Source organism: Zalophus californianus, chromosome 1 (genome assembly GCF_009762305.2).
Source record: "Zalophus californianus isolate mZalCal1 chromosome 1, mZalCal1.pri.v2, whole genome shotgun sequence".
Taxonomy (NCBI): Eukaryota; Metazoa; Chordata; class Mammalia; order Carnivora; family Otariidae; genus Zalophus; species Zalophus californianus.
This window is the reverse complement of record NC_045595.1, coordinates 14,996,033-15,019,296: the sequence shown is the minus strand read 5'-3', so window position 1 is coordinate 15,019,296 and position 23,264 is coordinate 14,996,033. Positions and strand designations below refer to the sequence as shown.

The 23,264-nt window shown below is 57.3% G+C and overlaps 1 protein-coding gene across 4 annotated transcripts in view; it reads left to right on the top strand.

Annotated features, from left to right (window-relative positions):
- Window positions 1–22,726, top strand: part of ZDHHC3 (zinc finger DHHC-type palmitoyltransferase 3) — a 55,746-nt gene extending 33,020 nt beyond the window's left edge. For 3 of the 4 annotated variants that reach the window (XM_027582839.2, XM_027582842.2, XM_027582840.2), the window contains exons 4-7: window positions 5,136–5,232; window positions 5,901–5,982; window positions 9,894–10,024; window positions 20,647–22,726. In XM_027582839.2, coding sequence (XP_027438640.1) covers window positions 5,136–5,232; window positions 5,901–5,982; window positions 9,894–10,024; window positions 20,647–20,904 — 568 coding nt within the window. In that variant the 3' untranslated portion in view covers window positions 20,905–22,726. Of the gene's footprint in view, window positions 1–5,135; window positions 5,233–5,900; window positions 5,983–9,893; window positions 10,025–12,494; window positions 14,112–20,646 lie in introns of those variants that run through there. The other variant, XM_027582843.1, reaches the window with a different exon arrangement.
- Window positions 22,727–23,264: the final 538 nt, after the last annotated feature.

The window sequence follows — 23,264 nt, the reverse complement described above, 5'->3', positions numbered from 1 at the left end:
CTAGAACTCCGGGTTGGGGGTGACCTGTGTGGCCTGATGGAATTGTATGTATGTCTTTCTGTCAGAGAGAGATGGCGACCTCCCCAAGAGGGCTAGTTGGCCCCTCTTGAGGGTGACGGCTGAGGAGTTTGGACAGGGCCTGTGCTAATTGTTGTCTCCCATGGGGTTTCCGGCAGCTTGGAGAAGCTGAGCCCAGCGTGGGGCCAGTTTACCTCTGAGATCTGTGTTACAAGCAAATTCAGGGCTTGCTGCTTGTGCCTGGGGTGGAGGCGCCTGTCTAGCCTTTTCTGCTACCCGAGGCATGGGAAGCCAGCCGTTTTCATCGCCTGAGTGAAGGGCCCCCATCTGCTTACGTGGTTCCCCAGGCCCCAACTCCGGGCGGCCCAGTGTGCTGAGCAAGCTCCCGCCTCAGTGTTGGAGAGGTCAGCGCTGGAAGCCCGGCAGTGCCCCCACCACGCTGTGGGGCCGCGGACCAGGCAGCACATCTCTCCATGCTCAGCTCTGTCCTCTGCAAAGGGGGTTGTTGCCCGGCAGCTTGTCGTGAGGGTGAGACATGAATGACTGTGGGGGTCCGCCGGCTCCCCCAGCAGAAGCCGCTGGTTAGCAGAGGCGTGTGCAAGCGGCCGGGTGTGCTGGGCTTCCAGGCTGGACCAGCAACAGGGGGGCTCGTGCTTTGCAGGAAAGAACTTTCGGGTGACCACAGTGGTTCTTTCTCTTCCCTCCCTGAGCCCTCGGCGGCCTCCACTGCCTGGCATTTTGCTCACCGCCTCCTCCTAGCCTCAGTCCCCAGGATGATCCGAGGGAGGTATTCTTGAGTGCTAGTAAACAAATCAGCCTGAGCAAAACAAGAGCTGCTGATTCAGACGAAGTCGAGTGAGGATGCCTGTGTGTCGCCTACTCCCGCATCAGGAGGCGTGTGCTGATGACCACTTCTCTGTGAGGGCTCGCGGCGGCCCAGGCCATCTGGGGACCCGCAGTTCGGGATAAGCACCATCCCCGGCACACCAAACAGAGCTGGGTTTATGACTGCTTAAGCCGAGGGGCCTGCCACCTGGCTCGAGAGAGTCGGAGTCAGTATCCCTGCTCGAGTGAAGGCACGTGTCTGTGTGCATGAGTGCACACCTGGCTTTTTGCATCCTGTCCTCCTAACAGAGCCCCGTGGAATTTAAATCCATCCCCATTCCCTGAGCTCTGATGGGTACTGCAGATGCTCCCTGACCCTGGATGTGTAGATGTTCCTTCCAGCCCGGTGGTGTGTGGGTGGGTCTTCTTTCCACCGAGAGGCATTCTGGAACACCGGGCTGCTTTCATCCTGGAGGACCATGGAGGCCTGTGGAAACCCTGGAGAGGGAGCCGTTCATGCTAACGTGGACAGCCATGGTGTTGGGCTTAAGAGTTAGGTTCCTCTTGCACAAGGAGGTGGAGACCTGTGCCCCTGGCAAAGCCTCACACCCCTCCCCATAGACCCCACCCCCACAAACACATACACGCTGAGGCTGAGACAGTCACGGACAGCTTAGGGTCCCTGCCAGATTCTTAGGTTGTCTCTCTCATGGTTGTGACCACTGGTAAAATTTATGTAGCACTAGTATTGTTTTTAAAGCATTTTACCTACGTCATCTCTAACCTTGGGAGATGGGGACTAATTCTGCAGAGGGCGGTTCGGAGAAGCTAAGTTGCTTTGCCCAGGGCCCCACGTGGGGATTGAGAGCAGTGTTCTCTCTGCCACCGCACCGGGCTTTCTCACCCAACATTGTTGCAGAGCTGGGACCACGATGTGGTAGATGCTTTTTTGCAGGAGGTGTGGGGTGAAAACCTGGATGTGGAGCAGGGTCCACCTGGTGTTCTCTAGCTTTGTTCTTTGCTCGTGCCCTGCCGGGTGTCCCAGTCTGATGCAGTGGAGCCGCTTCCCAGGCCTGCTCTTTCCCCATCTGTAGCTTCAGGGACTGCACTTGGCTCCCCCCTTGCTAAGGAGGTCCTGGACCTGGCCCTGGGCCGTAGCGGTGGATTAGATGTGGCCCTGACCCTTGGGCCTCCCACTCAGGCAGGGCAGGTGCACTTTTCCACCCCGATACAGTTTGGTAAGTGCCTCTGTAGGGGGAGACGCAAGCCCTCGGGGACACAGCTATGTTTCCACAATGGGCCATCACCCAGGCTTGGGCAGGGCCTCAGCCAGCAACTTTGGGGGCCTGAGAACCAAGAGCCTGAGTGCACGTGAGCCGATAAGCTTGTCGGGCTCTACCAGGCTTTTGAAGGAAGTGCTTCGGGGCCTGAAAAATAGCAGGGAACCTGGAGGAAGAGGGAAGGAGGGGCATCGCCTTCTTCTAGAACAGTGATTTAAAAACACAGAAGGGGCTCGGGAAACCCTGGAGGCAGGGACATCAAAAGATGCCTCCGTGGAAGATGTTCGGTCTTTGCAGTGACTGTTCCTGCAGCTTGGGATACGCTGCCAGCCCGCGGTGCCTGAGCCCCAGGAGCGCACCTGCCCACAGCGTCTCGCACGAGGGCCCGCGAGGGGTGCCCAAGAGGAGGCCCAGGAGAGGGCTGGCGCTCACAGGAAGGAAAGAGCAGTAAGGAGCCCCAGAGAGGAGAGAGGGAAAGGGCCTGTGTCTGGGGAGGGGACCCCTTGGAGCCCCGCTGCCCACCCAGCCTCGGGGAGTGGGAAGAAGGCTGGCTCTGTGGTGACTGATCCCCCACTGGGGTATCCGGGGTTGTGGGAAGCCCACATTTTTTCTTCCTCGGGATGGATAGGGCCCGAGGCGGAGCAACTGGGCGGGACACTGGCAGACCTTTCCCTTGGTGTTCTCCAAGCCCCAAATGTAGAAACGTTTGGGCAGGTGATTTTGTGAGCCGTGGGTGAGGCAGTGCCTGATCAGGGCCTCTGGCGCCATTCATGGATGGACTCCCCACCCACATGCACCACTGCCTGGCCCCAGAGCCAGCTCCTGAACAATCCTGCATGCCTTTGCAGACAGGAAGCTCAGAGCCGGGCACTCTGGGCCAACTTCTGCTGCTCTCAGCGGCTCTGCTTGCTTGTCCCTGCTCCCTGGAGGAGGAGGAGGAGTGTTCTGATGTGGCCGCCCCGTGACACGTAGCCCATCGTGAAACCCACTTCCTGGGGTGCACGCCGGGGCTCTTTAGAGGCTGGGAGGAGAGCAAAGGACGGATTTGCTTGAGAGCTCGTTGAAACTCAGGCGGCTTTCGGCGGATGTCAGGCCGCTTGGCAGCTCTCTGCTGAGCAAACGCCGCCTCAGAGCACCCGCTAGGAACCCCTTGCAGAAGGAGGCACGGGTGGAGGAGAAAGAGCTCAGGAGCCTGAGGTAGGGAGGGGCTTCACCTTGGGAGTTTGGCCCTCAGACTGGGAGGGAGCTAAGACCCCGGAGCTGAGGAAGGACGTGCCAGGTGACTCTGCAGAGGGAATATGGGGCCTGGTGGCTGAGGCCCAGGATGCAGGGAGTGGCTCAGTCTTCACTCTCTACTTGTCTGTACTCTTAAGATTATATCCTGGGAACAAGTGTTATTAAGTGAAATCTATACTATACATATTCATATGCACTTTTTTAATTAGTAGCACATGCACACAGAGAGAGACGGGTACCTGACTTTCTCTTTATGTCTGTCTGTGTCCCTTTCATGCCTCTTTCTTCCCCTGACCTCCTGGCCCTCAGGGAGATGCTGGAGCTGGGCCAGCCGCTCTGAGATGTGCCCATTCCCCCCGTGTTAGTGAGGACCTTCGAAGTGGTGGAGCAGAACCAGGGTGGAGACTGGGCAGGCCCCCACAAGCAGTCCTCACCTTGTCCTTACAACACTTTCTGTGGACGGGGAACCCGAGGCTCCAAGTCTGGCCAGTCTCACCAAGGTAGCCCAGCAGGCCCAGGCCTACCTTACCACTAAAGCTCACGCCCTGCTCAGAAAAGGCCGCACGTCCTCCTTGGGGTGTGGATGAGCCCGCAGCTCCGAGTTGGCTGTGGCCTAGCCGCGGGGCTCTCCTTCAGAGTGGTCTGTGCTTCCTGGCCTGGAGTCTGGGGAGCAGCTCACGTCCACTCCCAGGAGAGCTCTTCCCATGCTTTCCCTGCCCGGACAGGTGGCCAGCCGGAGCTTGGCAGGTGTGAGCTCCCCACGCCGGAATGTGACACAGCCCTTCTGCCAGGGTCCACCTGCCACAGCCCAGAACCTGAGATAAAGTTAGCTGTGGAAACTAGTGGAAGGAAAAGCTGGTGTGAGCTAAGGGGCTTTCAAAACAGAAAACACTTTAATTGTATTATTATTCCAGGGCTTATATTTACAGTGTGTAAAACTGTATTTGAACAGATGACACCCCCAAGATCATGTCAAGGAGCCTATGTTAACAACTTGAGACAGGACCCATATCTGGTGAGGCTGTTGGCAAAGGGATGTGTCTAAACCCGAGTTTGGGGAGTAGGTGCTTTCAAGACCCCAGGAACCTGTACTCCCGTTTCAGATTATTTCTTCCAAAAAGGGATGTTTGCTGTCAGATAAGCTTGAAACAGTCCCCGTCCCAAAAGGAGCTCCATTACAGGTTGGCAATTTGCAGATTATTGGGATTTCTGATCAACACTTAAGCTCAAATGCATTCTACTTTTACAGCTAAGTGGTGGTTACCTTCCAGCTGAAAGGTTCTTGAGGGGCACTTCCTGCCGCCGAGACATCCTGCCCTTGAGCCCACTCTGCCTCTCCCAGCACCCTCTGCAGTCAGCCACGCCCTCCCGGCTGGCCCCTGGCCCTCGGGTTTGGGGTGTTTGGGGGAAGTTGGGAGTACCTGTTTTCTGTAAACTGCCTCTTTGCTCTGTCCCCTCAGTAAACCAGCTTGCGGCTCACCGTTAGCACCGGAGAGCAGCCTCTTGCTCAGCCCCTCGGTGCCACCCTATTTCATGTCAAACGAGAGAAGGGGCCTTGTTGGCCAGTGACTGTCCCCTGTTGGGAATGAGTGGGACCCTGGGGGTCCTGACCCCACCTTCCAGGCCCCTTGCCACACCCCCAGCAGTTCACCGGGCAGTTGCCCGAGGAGGCCCCGTGCTCGGAGTAGAGCTGGGAGGTGGGTTCTCTGCTCCCCTCGGGCCCCTGCCGCTGTGAGGACACCCCTGAAGGTCTGTCTGCCTTATGGGCCCTTTCAGCGTTTGTAAGCGGTGTATTCGGAAGATGGACCACCACTGTCCCTGGGTCAATAACTGTGTCGGCGAGAACAACCAGAAGTACTTCGTCCTGTTTACAGTAAGTCAGCTTCCCAGGCCTGCCCCACCCTCCATGGAGCAGCGGAGCGCTTCGGTCCTTCGAAAATTCTAGGCACTCGCAGTGTTTTGTGCTGCTGGTTCGGAGTCTTCCCTGGCTGTGTAGGCCTCTGCCTTCCCGCCAGAGTGCTCCTGGGCTCAACAAGTGCCTGTTCCTAAGCCCTCCACTTGAGCATCTAGCAAATTGGCTCAAGTCGATCAGCTCTAAGCAAGGGCTGTGTGCTGGGCTCCCACCTCAAGTGTCCAGTCTAAGTAGCTACAAAAGCCAGTTTTGGTGGTGACTGCAAGCCCTCCCTCAGCTGCAGGTAGGTAGAGATTTAGCAAGAGGCCTGGAAGAGCCCTTGGCAGTCAGCGCCCTGAGTTTTCAAGTGCAGGGAAGCCACCGGCCCAGAACACCCTGGCCCACCTAGAGCCCAGGTCACATCTGGCGACAGGCGCTTGTTCCTTCTTCCACACACTCTCACCTTGGTCCCAGAACCAGGGCGGGAGACCCCTAGGGGAATCCCCAGAGGCCTCGCTGGCTCTCTCCCAGTCAGCCCTCAGCCTAACTGAGTGTTCCAGAATGGGAGGTCCTGAGCATCCCTGTCCCAGGAGCCTGCACCGTCAGAAGGTTCTCACAACAATGGCATCTGCCCTGCTTTCCTGTTTCAGATGTACATAGCTCTCATTTCCTTGCACGCCCTCATCATGGTGGGATTCCACTTTCTGCACTGCTTTGAAGAAGACTGGACAAGTGAGTATGTGCCAGAACTCCACGTTCTGCTCCAAGGGGCAGTGTGCGACCCACGGGGGGCGGGCTCTTGGTTTGTGTCATGGTGCCAGTGGCCAACCCCATTTTATTAGATCTGCTGCAAGCCTACAGACTGACCAGGGAAGGGACAGCAGAGGCCCAAATCTCTCTTTATGAAAAAAAGCAGCCCCCTAAAAGTTCCACAGGTTAAAGTAGCGAGTTGGACAGACCTTCTAGCCTAAGCGTGCCCAGGGGAAATGCTCGCCCCGCAAGAAGCACGTCCCAGGGCACGGGAGCCTTGCCAGGGAGAGAACCTTTGTCTCCTTGTCTTTAGGAAGAGGCAATTTAGGGGCGCCTGGGTGGCTCACTTGGTTGAATGCGTCCGACTCTTGATCTCAGGGTCATGAGTTCAAGCCCCACGTTGGGCTCCACGCTGGGTGTGGCGCCTACTTAAAAAAAAAAAAGAAGAGGCACTTTAATCAAAAGTCATTTTATTCCAATCTCACAGAACTCCATTCTGAACTTTTGTTTTCTGTGGGTGTTTTTTAACTGCTTCCTCACCAAGCCACACTGAGATCGCAGAGCAGCTCCTTCCTGCTTTTGTGGAATCCATTTCACGCACAAATGCTGAGGAAGGAACTCCATCCAGGAGACCACACAGACCCTGAGGGAAAAAATAGATGCTGGGAAAACAAACGCAGTTTTATGATTTTAAAGAAGAATAAAAATAAGAGAGAAGAGAAAAAAATTTTAATAGATGCTGGAGGAATTAAGAGAGGCCACGTGCTGAGCGAGATCTCACACACGCACACTCAGTCTGTGAGACAAACATCTTGAGCAGAAGCATCAGATGGGCCTCCTTTTCCGTTGCACCATCTTTCAGAACTTCACTCTTCCCGTACGTACTGTCTTCTTGGGCACCAGCTTGCTGTTCTTGTTCCCCAGAACTGGGGAGGCCATGGGAAGGATGGGATCTCTAGCTCCCAACCTGCCCCCTGCCCGGCCCGGCCTGGCGCCACCTAGGGGAGGAGAACCCCATGAGTCTCAGTCAGCTGGGGCTGCCATGACAAAACACCACAGAACCCCCTCCTGACCTCATGTAACCCTCATCACCTCCCAAAGGCCCCATCTCCAAATAACATCACATGGGGGGTGGGGCTCCCACCTGTGAATTTTGCGGGTGACACAGTTCAGTCGGTGTCACCGTGCCTCCCAGTTTTCGTGACTACTGCAGTTCTGGTACCAGCCAGACAGGGGGAAGGTCAAGCTGCAGAGCTGGGCGGGGCCCCAGCGCTTTCCTGGGTAAACGTTCTGCAAGTGCACACACTCTGCTAGGCCCTGGTGATCCAGTCCAACTCCAGATGTGGCCTTGGCAACTTGGCAGTGGAGTCTGACAAGGATGTTTTATCAACCCTGTCGCCCCCTGCCCCCCACCCGCTGCTGTCGGGTTAACAGACTCAGGCAGTGATGAGTGTGTCCCGGACCGTCTGTGAGGCAGAAGGTCTCGTCTCCGGAGCACAGTTGACAGGGGCCGTGTCATTACCGCTGAGAGCCAGCTAGGGCGCACAGGACTTGGTGAGCAGCGCCTTACTTCAACCTTACGACAAGCCCGCAGGGCAGGAGAGAGGCTCCCACTTAGTGGGTGACAAAAGCTGGGGCTCACAGGGGTCTAGCCGGTCCCCAAGCTCACACGTCGAAGAGGAGGGCCGTGTTTCAAGCGCCAGTCTGGAGCAGGCTCTTCCAGCCCTGCCTCAATGACCCTGGGGCCCAGGGTCCTCCCTGAGGGTTCTTGGTTGTCTGCAGTCAAGATTCCTGATGGAAGAGGCTTGAGGCGGGGGTGCCTTTGGCCGCTAGGCTAGGACAGTCGCCAGAGTGGAAGCCTGAGATTGGCCCAGTGGGACAGCAACTACCATCACTGCTCAGCCGTGGCCGAGCTGTCTCACATCCAGCTTGTGTAAGAAGGGGAAAGGGGTGTCCCCAGGATGAGGGCGCTTTGAGTTGAGGTTTAACAAAGGGTAGAGTGGTAGTTGTACGTTTCCTGAGTCTTGATTCCTGTCTCCCCAACTCCATTCGTAGTCCCCGGGGGCCAGCCCAGGAGGGGAAGGGTCCGTGCAGCTGGGTGAGGATGGAGAGCAGGCCACGGCCCCGGGCTCTGCCTCCTGCCCCAGCCCCGGGGCAGCCCAGGTGGGGAAGGAAGGGGCAAGGCACCTCCACCCAGGGGGCACCAGCCGTGTGTTTGTGCTGGGCCCGGGCCGACCCGTGTGGATGTTCTCATGCGCTCTCAGCCACGCCACCCAGCCGAAGGGAGAACTAATGCTCAGAGAGCCCCAGCCGTGTGCCCACAGTCCTGTGTTACCGGGCACCGCTGCAGGGCTGGTTGTACAGCAGGGAGCCAGAGCCCCAGCCTCCTGGGGCTGCAGGTGTGGGCAAGGCAGACAGCAAGCAAGCACAGGAACAAACATGATTCCACGGGGTGCGGGACAGGGAAGATGCAGGGGCCACAGATTATTAGTGGGGGCATCCTAGCAAGAGCTTATGGTGGGGAGTCGGCTCCAGGATCCTCACCCTGCTGTGTCTGCCTGACTGTGGAACCCTCGTTCTGCCCACCACCCCACCCAGCGGCCAGGCAGGCCGCTGCCACACCCAGAGCCCACTGAGGCCAGCCCACCCGGGCCCTGCCCGCAAGGAAGCCAGAGGGGAAAGTGTCTGCAAGCATTGTTGAGTTCCGAGGGAAGCGTGAGGAGATAAAGGCATTTGGGGATGAGATGTGGCTCACCTCACCACCTGGACAGTGCTGTCTCCAGGCCCGTTGTGGTGAAGCTCCCGCGACAGAGGCGGCAGGGCATCCCCAGATTCCCTGAGTTCCCAAAGCCCAGGGAAGCCCGGCCCGGCCCGGCCCTCCCGGATCAGACCCCTCCAGCCAGGGCAGTAGGCCTGCACCCTGGGGCAACGAGACATGTGCACCACAAGCCAGGCTGTGACAGGCCCAGGCAGCCATCAGCAGGGGCAGGTGACTGGCCGGGATCAGATCCCTGTCTCCCAGTATCATCCCCATTCCCTCAGGGCCCCCCCCATCTCCCACAGCACCTCGGCTTTTCTCTCCAGTTGGGGGGTGCTTCTGATTTAGACTTGGTCCAGACAGAGGCTGCTGGTGCTGAAAACAGAACCACACATCTGGTCAAACCTTGCTACTCTCCGAGGAGGGGCTGGAGGCCTGGGCAGGGACAAGGACTTATCTCGGGTCACACAGCCCCGGCAGCCTGGGCTCAGAGAGAGGCCAGGAGAGCGGACGCAGCTGCTCTGCGCCAGGCAGCTGTCCGGTTGGACTGACCGTCTCAGTGATGCAGACGCTCCGGAGGGGGGCGTTTCCCAGGGGGCTTGTTTCACCCCTAGCTCAGGGCCAAGCCCGGTAGCCATTCTGCCCCCTCATAGACTTTGAATTCTAAAACCCCTGAGTGATCCTCTGGACCTGCCCTTTCCTGTCCCCCAGAAGCAGACAGAGGTGCAGGAATGTCCAGCCTGTGTTGTGCTGTCTTAGGGGAGGAGGTTCCCCCTGGCTTCGTCTTCATGCCTCGGCCCTGAGGCTTTTCTGGGTCCTTCCATGTGCCAGGCACTGTGCACAGCAGCAGGATACAGACACTGGCCAGGAAAAGAGCAGCAGTTAAGAGGTGTTAGGAGGGGAAGCCCCAGGAGGGGCCTGGCCTGTGGAGAAGGGCTTCCCTGAGGGAGTGCTGGTGCAGCCAGATGTGAGGCAGGATGGTGCCCGCCGAGGCCTGGAGGCCAGGGACACATGGCACCCAGGAGGAACCAGGTCCTGCGGGGCTGGAGGCAGGGCAGGAGCCCTGGGGACATCAAGTGGTGCGCAGCGGGCAGTGGGTAGCAGCCCCAAGTCCCACACGACCCTTGTCTTTCAGAGTGCAGTTCCTTCTCACCACCTACCACAGTGATCCTTCTCATCCTGCTGTGCTTTGAGGGGCTGCTCTTTCTCATTTTCACATCTGTGATGTTTGGGACCCAGGTGCACTCCATCTGCACAGATGAAACGGTAAGCGGGCAGCCTGCCCCCTCACCTCCGCTCCTGGGCTTGGGGGAGGACCCAGGGCAGGTGCTGCTGGGAGGGCTGCATGCAGGCCAGACCTGGGAGCCCAGTGACCAAGGCCCAGGTGCGAGGCGTGCAGACCACATCCCTCCGTTTGCAGTGACACTGGATCTTACACACACACGCGCGCGCGCGCACGCGAGTCTTCCCTTGCGGCCGGCACAACAGGTCACACCAGGAATGCGGCCTAGCATATGGGTCTGTTACACACTGTGCTGTGTCAGGCACTCTACTGGGCACAGGGACACCCTTCCCATCTGAGGACTACAGGCCTGGAGAGAGGATGATGGACAAAGGGGGCCTGAATCCAGCTGAAATGGGCAGGTCAACTTCCTGGAGGAGGTGACTCCATGCATAGGTCCAGAGGGCAGAGTCAGGCAACAGCCTGCCTCAAGCATCCCTGAGCTGTGGGCCACAAGCACTCACCTGGCCACTAGGTACTTCTGCTTGGTCCATCTCTGATTCTCGTCTGTTGCCCTTCCCCCCTACCCCAACCCCTACCTCCACCCTACCCACAGCTCCTTCTCTGGGAACTTCGAGGCTGCTGGCTGGGCAGGACTGGAGCCCAATCCCCTGGTGCCATGGCCACCTGTCTGTCTTAAGTGTCCAAAAGTCTCAAGGTGGTCAGTCCATTGCTGTGATGTGGGCCTTTCTTCCTTTTTGGCTCTGGGCTCCAGGTGAGGGGCCCCGGGAGGAAGGGCCAGCACTTAGTTTGGTGTGAGGAGGAGAGGCATGAGGTAGGTCCTGGGCTCTTCTTGGCACTCCTCCTGGCTTCCCAAGGTCCCCCTCAGGTGGCAGGTGGCAGTCATCTAAGGCCCTGTTGGGGCGGCTTTGGGCCTGCTGATTAGTCAGCGTCAGATGGAGGCTCGTAGGGAGACAGATTCCTTGCCACTGCCGCCCAGGCCCCTCTCTGCAGGTGTGAAAAATCCGGGGTTTGGCACTCCCTGACCGCCAAGCCACCATCTTTTGGATCTGTGGGCATTCCCGATGGTTAAGAATGGGGGAGGGGCTCTCAGCAACGTTTTTAATCTTTTATAATAATATCATTGTAAGAGTTTCTGTAAAAATAGTAGCCAACGGTGTAGACCCGGCTGTGTGTCCAACAGTAGGTGTGACCAGCTTCTCTGCCTAAGAGTCACAGGGAACCCAGAGGTGACCGTCCAGCCCACTCTTGCCTGCGGCCAGGTCACACCGGCCGAGGTCTGGGGGAGCCAGACGGAAAACGCACACAGCCCTGGCCCTAGCTGTTTTCCTTCCAGGCCATTCCTAAAGGGAATTGTGTTGGAGAGGAAAGCAGAAAAGAAGGAAGGGCGTGTCTGGGGAAAGCGTGTCTTCCCCTTGGCCTGAGCCCTCCCAGCTCCCTGGCCCTGAACAGAGACTTCAGTTAGGCTGGGCCCTCCGACTCCTCCCGGTTCCTCGTCCTCACCAGAGACCACGGCAGACAGACCCTCAGCCAGGCTCCTGCCAGGCCGCTTCTCTCCTGTTCTCCGAGCAAGGGCATGTCCTCAGGCCCTGCCCGCTGACCGGCTCCATCGGAAGAGGGGAGAAGGCAGGGAACAGGCTCCCTCTCCAGCCTGCTTTTCCTGTGAGACTCAGTGGGGGGAACAGCCCAGGCTCTGGACAACCACCAAGGTGGCCTCTGGCCTCGCTTCTTCCCAGAGGAGCACTGGGAAGACCTTTGCCATGCCCGGGGCTGGCTGTCTGTCTGTCCAGGCAGCCCCTCTAACCTCTGCTAATCCCTTTCCTTCCTCCTCTGTGGTGGCTTCTCCCCTCACCCATGGTCTCTGACTCCTGTTTGACCTTCTCAGGTCTGCCTTGCCCGCCCCGCTAAGCTGGGGGCTTCTTGACCTCCCAGGCTGGTGAGACTAACAGTGCCAGAGCGGTCATTTCATTTATTCCTTTTTTTTTTTGTCTGCAAAGTGGTCATAGTTGTGTCAAACTTGAACCTACCCAAATTAAAGGCCAGCATTGGCTGTCACGATCCCGAGCCCCTGACAGCTCTGAGGCTTCTTGCACCAAAGCCTTGCCAGCAGCCCCACACACAGCCAGGCCCAGCCCCAGGCCAGAGCCCAGTCTGTGTAGATGTGGCTCCTTCACTTAGCAAAACACCCCGGATCCACATGCCTGTAGGAATCCTGGCTCAGCGGCCTGTGGATTTGCTCACTTTCCCCTCCCTTCCTAGAGGGACTTGTAAAATATGTGCCCACATACCCCCACTCCCCCCCCCCAAAAAAACATGATTTTTTTTCCTTTGACACTTTCTATGAGAGAAACAGAAGAAAAATGTATGATGTAGGTAGCTTTATGGCTTTAAAAGGAAGCATTGACTCCATTCATCTCAAGCTAATGGACATCCCTCCCCCAAAACCACAGCAATAGAGTGCTTGACTGAAAGTATGATTGTTCTTGTTTTCAGGGAATAGAACAATTGAAAAAGGAAGAGAGAAGATGGGCTAAAAAAACAAAGTGGATGAACATGAAAGCCGTTTTTGGCCACCCCTTCTCTCTAGGCTGGGCCAGCCCCTTTGCCACGCCAGACCAAGGGAAGGCAGACCCGTACCAGTATGTGGTCTGAAGGACCCTGACCAGCATTGCCGCCCAGACACACACAGCACAGCACTACCGTCCCATCCGTTCTCATGAATGTTTAAACCGAAAAAAAAAGCAAACCAACTACTCTAAAACTTTTTTTTTTAACGTCTCAAGTAAAATGGCTGAGCATTGCAGAGAAAAAAAAAAAAAAGTCCCCATGTTTTATTTTTAAGAGATCATCCTTTCTATTTTTTTGGTGACCGAAGCTGCTCTTCTTTTTTTCCTTTTTTTAAAATCACTTCTCTGGCCTCTGGTTTCCTCTCTGCTGTCTGTCTGGCCTGACTAATGTGGAGGGTGCTGTCTCCGGGCCATGCCCGCCTCTACTAACTGTGGGAGCAGCTGGCTGGCGCGTGGACGGACTGGCCTGGATGCCTGGTGGGGGGTACGTAGGAGAGGCAGGGGGCCGTGACCTCCTGCTGCCCGGGAGGCCGTGGCAGGCGCCCCCGTGGGACTTAAAACGTCACCGAAGACGGATGCTTACCTCGTGTGGCCGCGAGGGGCAGGATCAGGGCCGGAGCCCTAAGAAGGGCCCTTGGCTCCGCGGCCTCATCCCCCAGTGTGGACACGGTTTGCCTCCTTGTACTCAATGGGCTTGGGTGTGTTGAGTGACTTTGGGGGAGGTGGGATCAAAGGGGTCTTATTTGTATTCCGAATCACCAGTTATATTCCTGCTGATTATTTGGAAGAGTGTGAAGGAGCGAAGTTTTTCCAGCTCTAAATGCCTTACACAGTCAAAAGGAGAAAACAGATCATGTGATTTCAGGTTGCCTTTGTCACGGCTGCTTACTCTTAGCACCCCTCCCTGTCGCCCTCCCTGCAAGGTGGCCGGTTAGCGGCGCTAATGCTGAGTGACACAGCCACATCCCCCAGCGCGTCAACCCCCTCCACCCCATTTTGTAAATCTCTAAAGCAGGTTCCCTTTCTGATGTTTTAGACACCTACATGTGCACGTAGCCATGTCTTATCTGTATCTTAACCTGGGAGGCCGGCGTCCCGGCAAGGTCGGCATTATGGCCCCCAGACTTCTGCAAGCTGGTGGATGGCCACCCCGCTCCCGGGAACCGGCCTTGCCCCCCGGAGGCACTTCCCCTGTGAAATCCCCCTTCCAAGAGGAAGGCCGGAAGAGAGTGGGGACATGAGGAGGCCGAGGGACAGGGAGGGCCCAGCCAATGCAGAAGTCACAGAAATCAGAGGACTGACCATCTGTGAATTCGTACATGTGGATTTGGTTTTTTATAAGTGATCACCACAAACCTTTTTTAGCTTGTGCTTGGGGTGGGGTGGGGGATAAGGTTTATGAAACCCAATCCAGGTTAGGGAGGAAGCTCATCGAGCCATGTGATTTTTCCATGAACAGTTAAGTGGAACATGCTGCGTCTTTTCAATTCTGTCCGTGCTTCCACATGGAAACAAAATGCAATAAAATTTTTCCAAAACCTGTTCTCATTGAGCCGTGCTCTCTCCCTGCTGCCTTCAGGGAGAGCCGATCGTCCGGGCCAGGCGTGCTGGCTACGGTAGGGCCTCTGTTCCATGGCTCTTAAAGGATATTTATTTCTGCTCCTCCGCTTGCACGAGATGTCCGCTGTGCTGTTTCTAAGGATACGTTGGCCAACCGCCCTTGACCGAGCCTGCCCACCACCCCCGGCCTCTCGTTTGGCTTCTGCCGCCTGAATCCCAGGTTACACCTTCCCATCTGCAGAGTTTGCTGGAGCGCCCGGCACGGGGGAGAGACCGTTTCCCTCTGCGCACCCAGCAGAAAGCAGCGTCGAGCCAGAGGAAGGCGCTGGAAACCACAGGCCGTTCCAGCACTTTGAGGAGCTCCTCCTCATCCCTCCCGTGTCACCAGAGAACTCCACGGCCATCCCCAAGGCAGTGGACCCCGGCTTGCCTCTCCTGTGCTCTTGATGCCCTAAGTCAAGGCTGAGGTCTGAAGCGGGTTTGTTTTTTGTTTGTTTGTTTGTTTTTAATCTAGTGTTTAAATCTAGTTTATAGCATTTGTTTCCCATGGGCTCCCTTTTTTTTTTTCCTTTTTAACGGTTACTGAGGTGTGTGTAGAAGTGTGGCTGTGACTTAGAGCGGTCTTGAGGGCTCTGGCCCGCTCCCGCCACTCCCTTGGGAGGCGGCGCTGCATCTGGTCCTCCTGCCGGGGGAATGTTTTTGCGTATTGGGATGCCCTCCAAAGACTCCATCTTCCAGGCACTTTTTAAAAATTTTTTTTAATTTTTTTTAAAGATTTTATTTATTTATTTGACAGAGAGAGAGACAGCGAGAGAGGGAACACAAGCAGGGGGAGTGGGAGAGGGAGAAGCAGGCTTCCCGCCGAGCAGGGAGCCCGATGCGGGGGCTCGATCCCAGGACCCTGGGATCATGACCTGAGCCGAAGGCAGACGCTTTACGACTGAGCCACCCAGGCGCCCAAGGCACTTTTTTTTTTTTTAAAGTGACCCAGGTTGGTTCTTTTTCCCATGGAATGTCAGAAGTGCAGTAGATAGTGCTGAAAACATACTGATTTTATTTTTTTAGAGTCCTAAACCTAGAAATTCATCCTTTAAATCTGAGCGTCCTATGCATATCCTTCCCAGAGAACAAGGCTGCTTTCCACATCCTGTACGAGGGACACGGAGGGCTTCTACGAGCCTTTCAGCCAGAGGGAAATGCTGCCCTCGGGAGAGAGGAAAACCCCGGGTTCCCTGTGGTTTTTCTCGCTCGCTTTCATCAAAGCGGGAGACGTTTTGCCGGGAGCTCAGTGACTAGGGATGGGGCTGTGGAGTGATCGGCCCGCAACCTGGCATCCCCACAGGAAGAAACGGGCATCCCTGAGCATCCCCGCAGTCTTCCCAGACAGCTGAGGACAGAGGACATGTCTCCACACAAAGGCGGCCCCGGCTTTTGGCTCCGGCACAGGCGCTCCGACAGTGCTGGGTGGTGCGCACTGGGCATTGAGCCCATGGCAGCCGTGGTCTTTCAGGGCCTGGGCCCTGGAGCGTGGCAGGGAAAGACAAAGAGGAAGGTGACGTGGCGAGCTGGATTAGGTGACTCCTTCCCGCCTGGCGACCTCAGGCGTGTGCTCCTAGCAACTGAGCTGAACATGCATAGGCCTCCATCCAGGCCGATCTCCGCCTCTGGGCCCGGGCTCGGTGACCTCGTGCCCACAAAGTCAGTTTGGGGAGCAATGCATGTGTCACACCGTTTCTTCCGTGGAATACTTCATCTCAGAAGAACCAAAGCGAGACACCTGGAATGACCAGTTCTTTCTCATTCAGGCTCGGCTGCCGAGAAAGTTACGAGCCACCTTCCTGCTGCAGGGATCTGTTGGCTGAGGGGGACTAAGAACTGTTTCTGAACCAGCTGTGGGAGGTGGGCATCACCCAGAAACCGGAGGCTTCCGGAGGCCGCGTTGGGCTCCCCCAGCCAGGCTAATGGGCCTTAAGTTCCTCTCTTCTCAGGGCTTGTAAGTGCATCAGCCCCAAGGGTGAGCCACCCACCTGAGCCAGGGGTCTCAACATAGAAGGGGCCCTTGAATACCAAAGAAATGGGAAAAGAGGAAGATCTTGCTAGAATCCCTCCCAAGGATCTTCTTGCTGGTGGGGCCCGGAGGCCGTGTGTTTCCGAGTGTGGTCCCCAGACCAGCAGCGTCAGCATCACCTAGGCACTTGTTAGAAATGCCCGTTCTCAGGCCCCGCCCCAGACCTACCGGACCGGAAATCCAGCAGTCTGGATCGAACGGCCCTCCAAGAGACTGACACGCGCTCAAGTCCGAGAGTCCCTGTGGGGCGTGCAGGGGTCCCCCGGAGGTGGTCGGTCCCTGATGCCTGCCAACGATACGGTCCCGTGCGGTGCTGGGTGGGGTGGGCTGACCGGGAGACCGTCTCCCCCTTACCACCCACAGCCTCCCCAGCAAGTGATTCTGAGCAAACAAGAAAAGCCTGTTGGTTTGACGGGGAGCGAAACTGTTAGTCTGGCCGGCAGTCCTGCACATTTCATCTGTCCACCTGGGTTCTGCACCGAGGGGTTCAGTGGACATAAAGCCTTCACAGTGACACGGAAACCAGTTGCTGGCCAGTCTGCCGTCCCCAAGTGGAGACTTCATCCCCCCACCCTCTCCCCCAGGAAACAAGTCCTCGGTGGCAGGACTGCCGTGAGGACCCTAGCAAATCGGGAGTCGCCCCCAGGGGTCCACCCGCGCACACGGGAGCCAAGGAGGAGTGTTTGCAGAAGTCCCTGGGGGAAGCACATGTCCTGATCTGTGGACGTAAGGATGCCCCCGAATCTCTCTGCTGCTGAGCTTACATAGCTTGGTGACCGGGCATTTAGCCCCTGGCCCCACCCAGTCTCTGGTTCAAGGCCCTGCTCAGCGACATCCTTCGAGTGTGACTTTGGACCGTCGCTGACTTAAGCCTCTGTGATCTGCTTTAAGCCTCCGTGATCTCCCCTGTCAAACCAGGGAGGCCATGTAAATCACAAGGTCAAGGCGAGGACTGAATGAGAGTCGTGACCGGAACTGTGAGGATGGCGTCCGGCACCCGGTGTGGCTTCAGTAAACGCTAGCGCTGCTAGACCTCTGCTCTTCAAACCACGGTCACAAGGTTCATGATCTGTGAGACCAGTTTGTTGGTGTGCAGCGGCCTTTTTAAAAAATAAATAAATAAAAATGGGTTACAGTTGTGGACTAAGTATCGTTTCGTGAAACTCGGGGGTGGGGGGGGCGGTGCCGGGTTGCCCAGAAAAGTATTGTCCAAGTTGTGGGTTGGAGAAGGACGTGAAACTACAGATGAAGAGACAGTGATCTCTGGCCATCGAAGGAGGAGGGACGTGGCGCGGGCAGCAGCGTTGCCAACTTTCTCCGTCTGATGACGGTGGGGGGGGGGCGTACAGTGAGCTCTGGCTCCGTGGGTCTCAGCTGAGTCCTTACAAAGCCTGTGCTTGGGTCTCTGCCTCCCTCAGGAGCCTTAGGCCTGGTCCGTTCATCCTGGGGACTCTGGTGGGTCCCGCAGCTTACAGCTCATGTGTCATCCTGGCAGAGGGGGCCCCCGAAGCCCCCAGCCACACCCTCCCTACAAGAGATGTTGGCTCCGGCCGCTGCCCCCTACCCAGGAATCAACCATTCTTGTTCGCCTGGGCCTGAAGTGGGTATACTGCTGCCTCTGCAGACCTCCAGCTGAAGAACTTTGCCTTCAGCACGCCTGTAAATCCACACAAAAGTCAAACTTGAGTCCTACCAGGAGAAAGAAACCCCGCTGGCTCCTCCTGACCCCTGGCTCTTTCAGACCTCTCTTAGGCCTCAGATGCGTTTGGAATATTTTCTTCTGTCCCGACTCAGAGTTGACCTGGATGTTTGTCCACTTACCTGCTCAGGAACTTCATCTGGTGGATGGGCCGGGCTCTGATCTGGAATGTTCTTACGAGCTTGGTGAAGAGGTTGAGTGTCATCCCAGAGTGCTTGCCACGGAACACAGTCATCCTGTGGGCTCTTACGCTTCCTCTCCCTCTCTGGCTTTTTCCTCTGCCTTGGTGGTCAGCACAGGTAGAGTAAGAATTTGTAAGAGGATTGAAAACGCCCTGGGCAGAAGGAAGACACTGGTTCTCGCCCCGGTTCCGACGACCAACAGGACAAGTTTTGGCCACTCAGACCCTCTGTTTTCCCCTCTGCCAAGTGTCAGTACCAACACCCACCTCCTGTCAGGGTGGTTGTGAGGATCCCACAGTCATGGCTTTGAGTCAGTGTGGATACAGTCTATCTGCCATTTCTGGATGTCCCCTCTGTCGCCTGCCCTGCCTCCCGATGTCCCAGCTTCCCTGAAATCGTGTTTCAAATGCCTCTCTTGACAGGCTGCAAAGGATTGCCCGGGAAGGGAACACAGCATCCCCCAAAGCAAGACCCCTCAGGTGGCCCCTGCAGCTTCTGCTAAGTAGGGAGGCCTGGCGAGGGGCCGGTCCATGAGCAGCACAGCATCCCAGGCTCTTGACCTACGCGAGGCTCCCTCAGAAGAGTTGCCAGCAAGGTCCATTTTCTGAAACAGCTCTTCTCTTCTGATTATGACAGTAACACCCGCTCGTTGGTGAAAGCTTGCAACATGTGGGAAGTCCACAGAAATAGATACGAACCACCTCAGACCCCATCATCCCCAAAGGTAACACAGGTCCCATGACATCAGGTGCAACTAACCTGGCTTTCTTTTCTTGTCACCAGTGGACGGGATTTTCCAATGTGACGCAGAACTGTATCAACACCATTGTTTCATGGCTGTGTCGTGTTTCACTTTGTCGAATCGCAGACTTAGCCATCTTTATGGGCATTTCGAGTGTTTCCAGCTTGTCACATTGTTACTCAGTGTTCAAGATTCTGTTGCTCACATCTTTGTGTCTCCGATTATTTTTTTAACCTTTTATTGTGGGGACGTAATTTCCGGCTTACAAGAAAGTGGCAAAAACAGCTCAAAGAGCTCCTGTACATCTTTCCCTCAGTCTTTCCAAAGGGAGCCATTTTATATAACCACAATACAAATACAAAAACCGGGAACGGTATCGATTGAGACCCTTAACGGATCTACATGCTTCATTCGGATTTCTCCAGGTGCCCCCACTGAGACCCTTGTCTGTCCCATTGCATCGCTTGTCATGTGTGTGTGGTCTGCTCCAATCCGCGACGCTCCTGTCTGTCTTTCATGAACTTGACCCCCCTTTTTAAAAAAACTGAGATGAAATTCACATAACATAAAGCCAACCGCTTTAGTGTGTGGCGCTTCATTGGCATTGAGTATACTCATAATGCCGCACAACCATCACTTCTGTCTGGTTCCAAAGCATTTTCATCAGACTTTGACCCTTTTGAAGATTAGAGGCTAGGTATCCGGTAGAATATCCTTCGATTTGCGTCTAATGTTTTCTCGCAATTAAATCAAGATTATGCGTTTGGGGCAAGAAAGGCACGGAGGCGATGTTACCTTTGATCCGGTTAAGGTGATACCTGCAAAGTTCCCTCCCTGGTTTGCCCTTTGTCATTAGTATCTTCCAAGGAGATACCTTGAGATCAGATTCTTTAAACGACAATTTTTTTCAAGAGCCGAGAAACTAATCTCTGAGATGGAGTGGGAAGAGAGAGTTCTGGAGAAGAACTGGCCCAGAGGATGGGGCAGGTCTCAGTCTGTGTGTGTGCCTCAGTTTCTCTTTCTGCATAACAGAAGGGATCATACCAGTTATGTGAGTCTCTGGTGTGGCAAAGAAGAGAACCCAGAACGAGGTCCTCAGAGGTCGTTCTGAGGTGGAATGAGTCGTGTGAATGAGCAGTGCCCGTGCCTGGCAAACCCCAGCAATTTCCCTTGGCTTCCGGAAGAGGCGGAGAAGGCAGAGGCCCCGGTGGGGCTGAAAGCCTTTGTGGAGGGTGCTGTGGCCTGGAGAGCTGACCTGGCTGCACCTTTAACTCCTACGGGCTTCTCCCCTCCCCACCCCCCACACCCTCTTTCTGGGGCCTGGCAGCTGAGTCGCAGCCGACCGATGCCCCGCGGCAGGTGAGTGGGCAGCTTGGGAGCAGTCGCAGGGCGCGCCTGCCGCCCGAGCCGGGCCTCCCCACAGCGAGCCTGTGCGCCCCCCGGCTGCCCGCCGCATGCACACAGTCTGCTTCCTCGGCCCCCGTGTTCGTGCCCCGCGCTCTCCCCTTACTGCCCGCACCCCTTCTTCATGCTGAGTCGGCTGCACCTGCTGGGGGGGGGGGGCGGGGCGGGGCCCAGAATCCCCAGGGAGGACTCATCTTCTTAGTGCTCTCAGGGCCAGTGCCATGTTACTCCTCGGCCCTGGGCGCCTCGGCAGCCTGGCCTGACCTAGCGAGGCTGGGGGGACCCCGGCCCCTGCTTGCTGTGCCGCTCCCCACCGCCCCCCCCCCACCCCGCTCGTGCCCCACTGACCTGGCCCCGGGCGGGCCGTGTCCCGGCCGCCCCCCTCACCCCCCGCTGACCGTCTGTATCCCGTTGACCCTCCAGGGCATCGAGCGCCTCAAACGAAAGCACCAGCCCAGGGAGCGCAGGGGCAGCTGGAGGTCGGTGAAAGAGACCTTTGGTGGGGACTTCTCCCCGAACTGGCTCAACCCCTTCTCCGGACCGTGCGACCCAAAGCCTCTCCGGGACAGGGACTGGGTGCGGCAGGCGGCCTCGCTGTCCGACACGGACAACACGGAGACCACGGAGGAGCAGTCGGAGGAGAGGAAGGACGAGGCCTCTGTGGAGGTGACAGATGAGTGAAGCCGCCGTGGGGGGAGAGCCACACACTGCAAAGCTACTGGCGACCTGGATGCAGGCGTCGTGGCCCCGGCGTGGCTGTGACGCGCCGCCCCGCACCCCTGCCCCCCTGCCGCTCCCCGCGGGCCGCTCACGGCCACTGCCATCCCCCTGTACCCCCTCCTCCTCTCCCCAGGTTGGGCCAGGTTTTGGGGGGCGGGACCAGAGGGTGACAGGGGGATGAGAGACTCTCAGAGGCCATCCAAGAAGAGTCTGCCCAGAGCGGGATTGGGTGTCCTTCCGAGACGGGGCGTCCCCGCACCTGGCACAGCCTCGCCAGCAAAGGAAGCTCTGATCGGGGCAGAAAAGAACTTGCCTTTGGCTTTTCTTGGGATGTCTGTCTTCTCTTGGGAAGGTTGGGCCCTGGCTCCTGGCTTTGGAGAACGACGGCCATGATGTGAGGATGGAAGGACAGAGCAGGGCTGGCCTTGGGGACCTGGGGTGGGACGCTGACATCAGGACAGACCAGCCCCGAAAGGTTGCAGGATCCCGGCTGTTCCCCGGAGAGGCCCCCCCACCCCACCCCGAGCTTGTCTAAACCAGAAGGGCATGGCTGCCACAGCGACCTGCGCCAGCTCAGGCTTGGTGTGAGGAGGACCCCATACCGGGCTAGACACACACATACGTGAGGGCCGTGCCCAGGTCAGGACGGTAACTGTGTCACAACAGCGGCTCCAAAACTCAGTCCCCATTCCGTTGCACAGACGCTAGAATCGTCGCTGAGGTGGACAGCTTGGAGCGGTCCAGAGGTGGGGTCGGCGAGAGGACCTGTGTAGATGGGGACCCTCTGGCCTCCCCCGGAAAGCTTAATTCACTTGCCCTCTGGACAGAGTCGCACACGGGCATGAACTGCCCAGAAATCTGTCCGGCCTGTGTTTTAAGCCACTTCTCACGAGATAGGGACCATTTTGTCTGGGAAGATGGGTGGTGGCCAGGGACTGCAGACCGATGAACCAGGAAGACAGACAGACAGACAGACACACACACACACACAGCCCACACTCTACCAGGATGAGCCTGATTGAACCCCAGCGTTACCTACTCAGAGGGGCCGGTGTTCCCAGAGCCGCCCGCCCTAGTCCCGGTGCAGAGCCCTGGGAGGACATCCCACGAGCATGGCAGGGCTCTAGAGCCACCAGGCCGCAGGCCTATCTTCCTGATCCGTATCAGCTTTAGTATTTATTCATGACGATGGCCCGAGCCCTGGTCGGCTCTGAAGGCTGTTCCCTCGCAGTCTGGGCAGGCGAGGCCTCCAGCCGCTCTGGGAGAGCCGTTCCGATCACCGAGAACTGCTCTTTGCTGTCCTAACCCGGGAGGCAGCCCCCGGGCCACCGGCACGGCCGACTGTATACCAAATACTCCACGCCGCAGAGAAAAGCAATGCCCCCCCTGGAGCCCCGGAGGAGGCAGCCGTTAGACTATGGGAAGGGGGTCCCCCGGTCACCGCTGGCAATGTCAGGCCCGTGGTCACAGGGGTGCTGAGGCTCCGGCAGCCCCCCAAGCCAGCTCTGAGTGCCCGGCGGCTTCGGGAGGCCTGTGACCTGCGGTCAGACCCCGTTCAGGGGGCCCGGGCGGGGCCACGCGGGTGCTGACCCCTCCAACCCCGAGCTTCCTGTCCTCACTGTCCTCCTGTCACCACCGACGTGGTGGCCTTCCCTCCGCGGCGGCTGTCGAGAGCCTAACACCGTGCTTGCCTCAAACTGACAGGATCGTAGCTGTTGTCAAAACGCCCAGGGCCACAGGGAGGGAGCCTGGGCGCAAACCCCCGCCTCGTGCTCTGAATAAAAAGCTCTTTGCTTGACCTCGGTGGCTGGAGTGTCCTCTCTTCAGCAGGAGATCCCAGGCCGGGCCCCTGGGCAGCAGTGTCCTTCCTCCTAGTCACCTCGAGGATACCTCTACGAAAGTCTCTTTTCTCCATTTCCCGCGTAGGAGACAAGTGAGCCTCACACACAGGCAGGAGCTGCGGGTGGATAGTCACTCACCAAACCTCTCTGGGTCATCTCCCGGGGGCGGGGGGTGGTGGTGGTATTTCCAGCAGAAGGAAAACTCACCTTTCATGCAATGAGCATTTATTGAACACCTACTGTATGCCAGGGAGGTGGGCACTGGGAGCAAGAGTGCCCAGCACTGAGGGGTTTTGACTTCAGAAGCCAGGCCACTGCCCCTGAATGTCATGCACATTACTCCCAAAATAACTCCCATTCAACACAGGCCTCTGCCAGAGGGGATCCACTGGGTCTACAGCCTTTGAGAAGGCCCCCCCCCCAGCCCCAGCGTCCTGAGTAGGGCCCAATAAAGAAGCCCTACCCCTCAAGAGAGGCCTT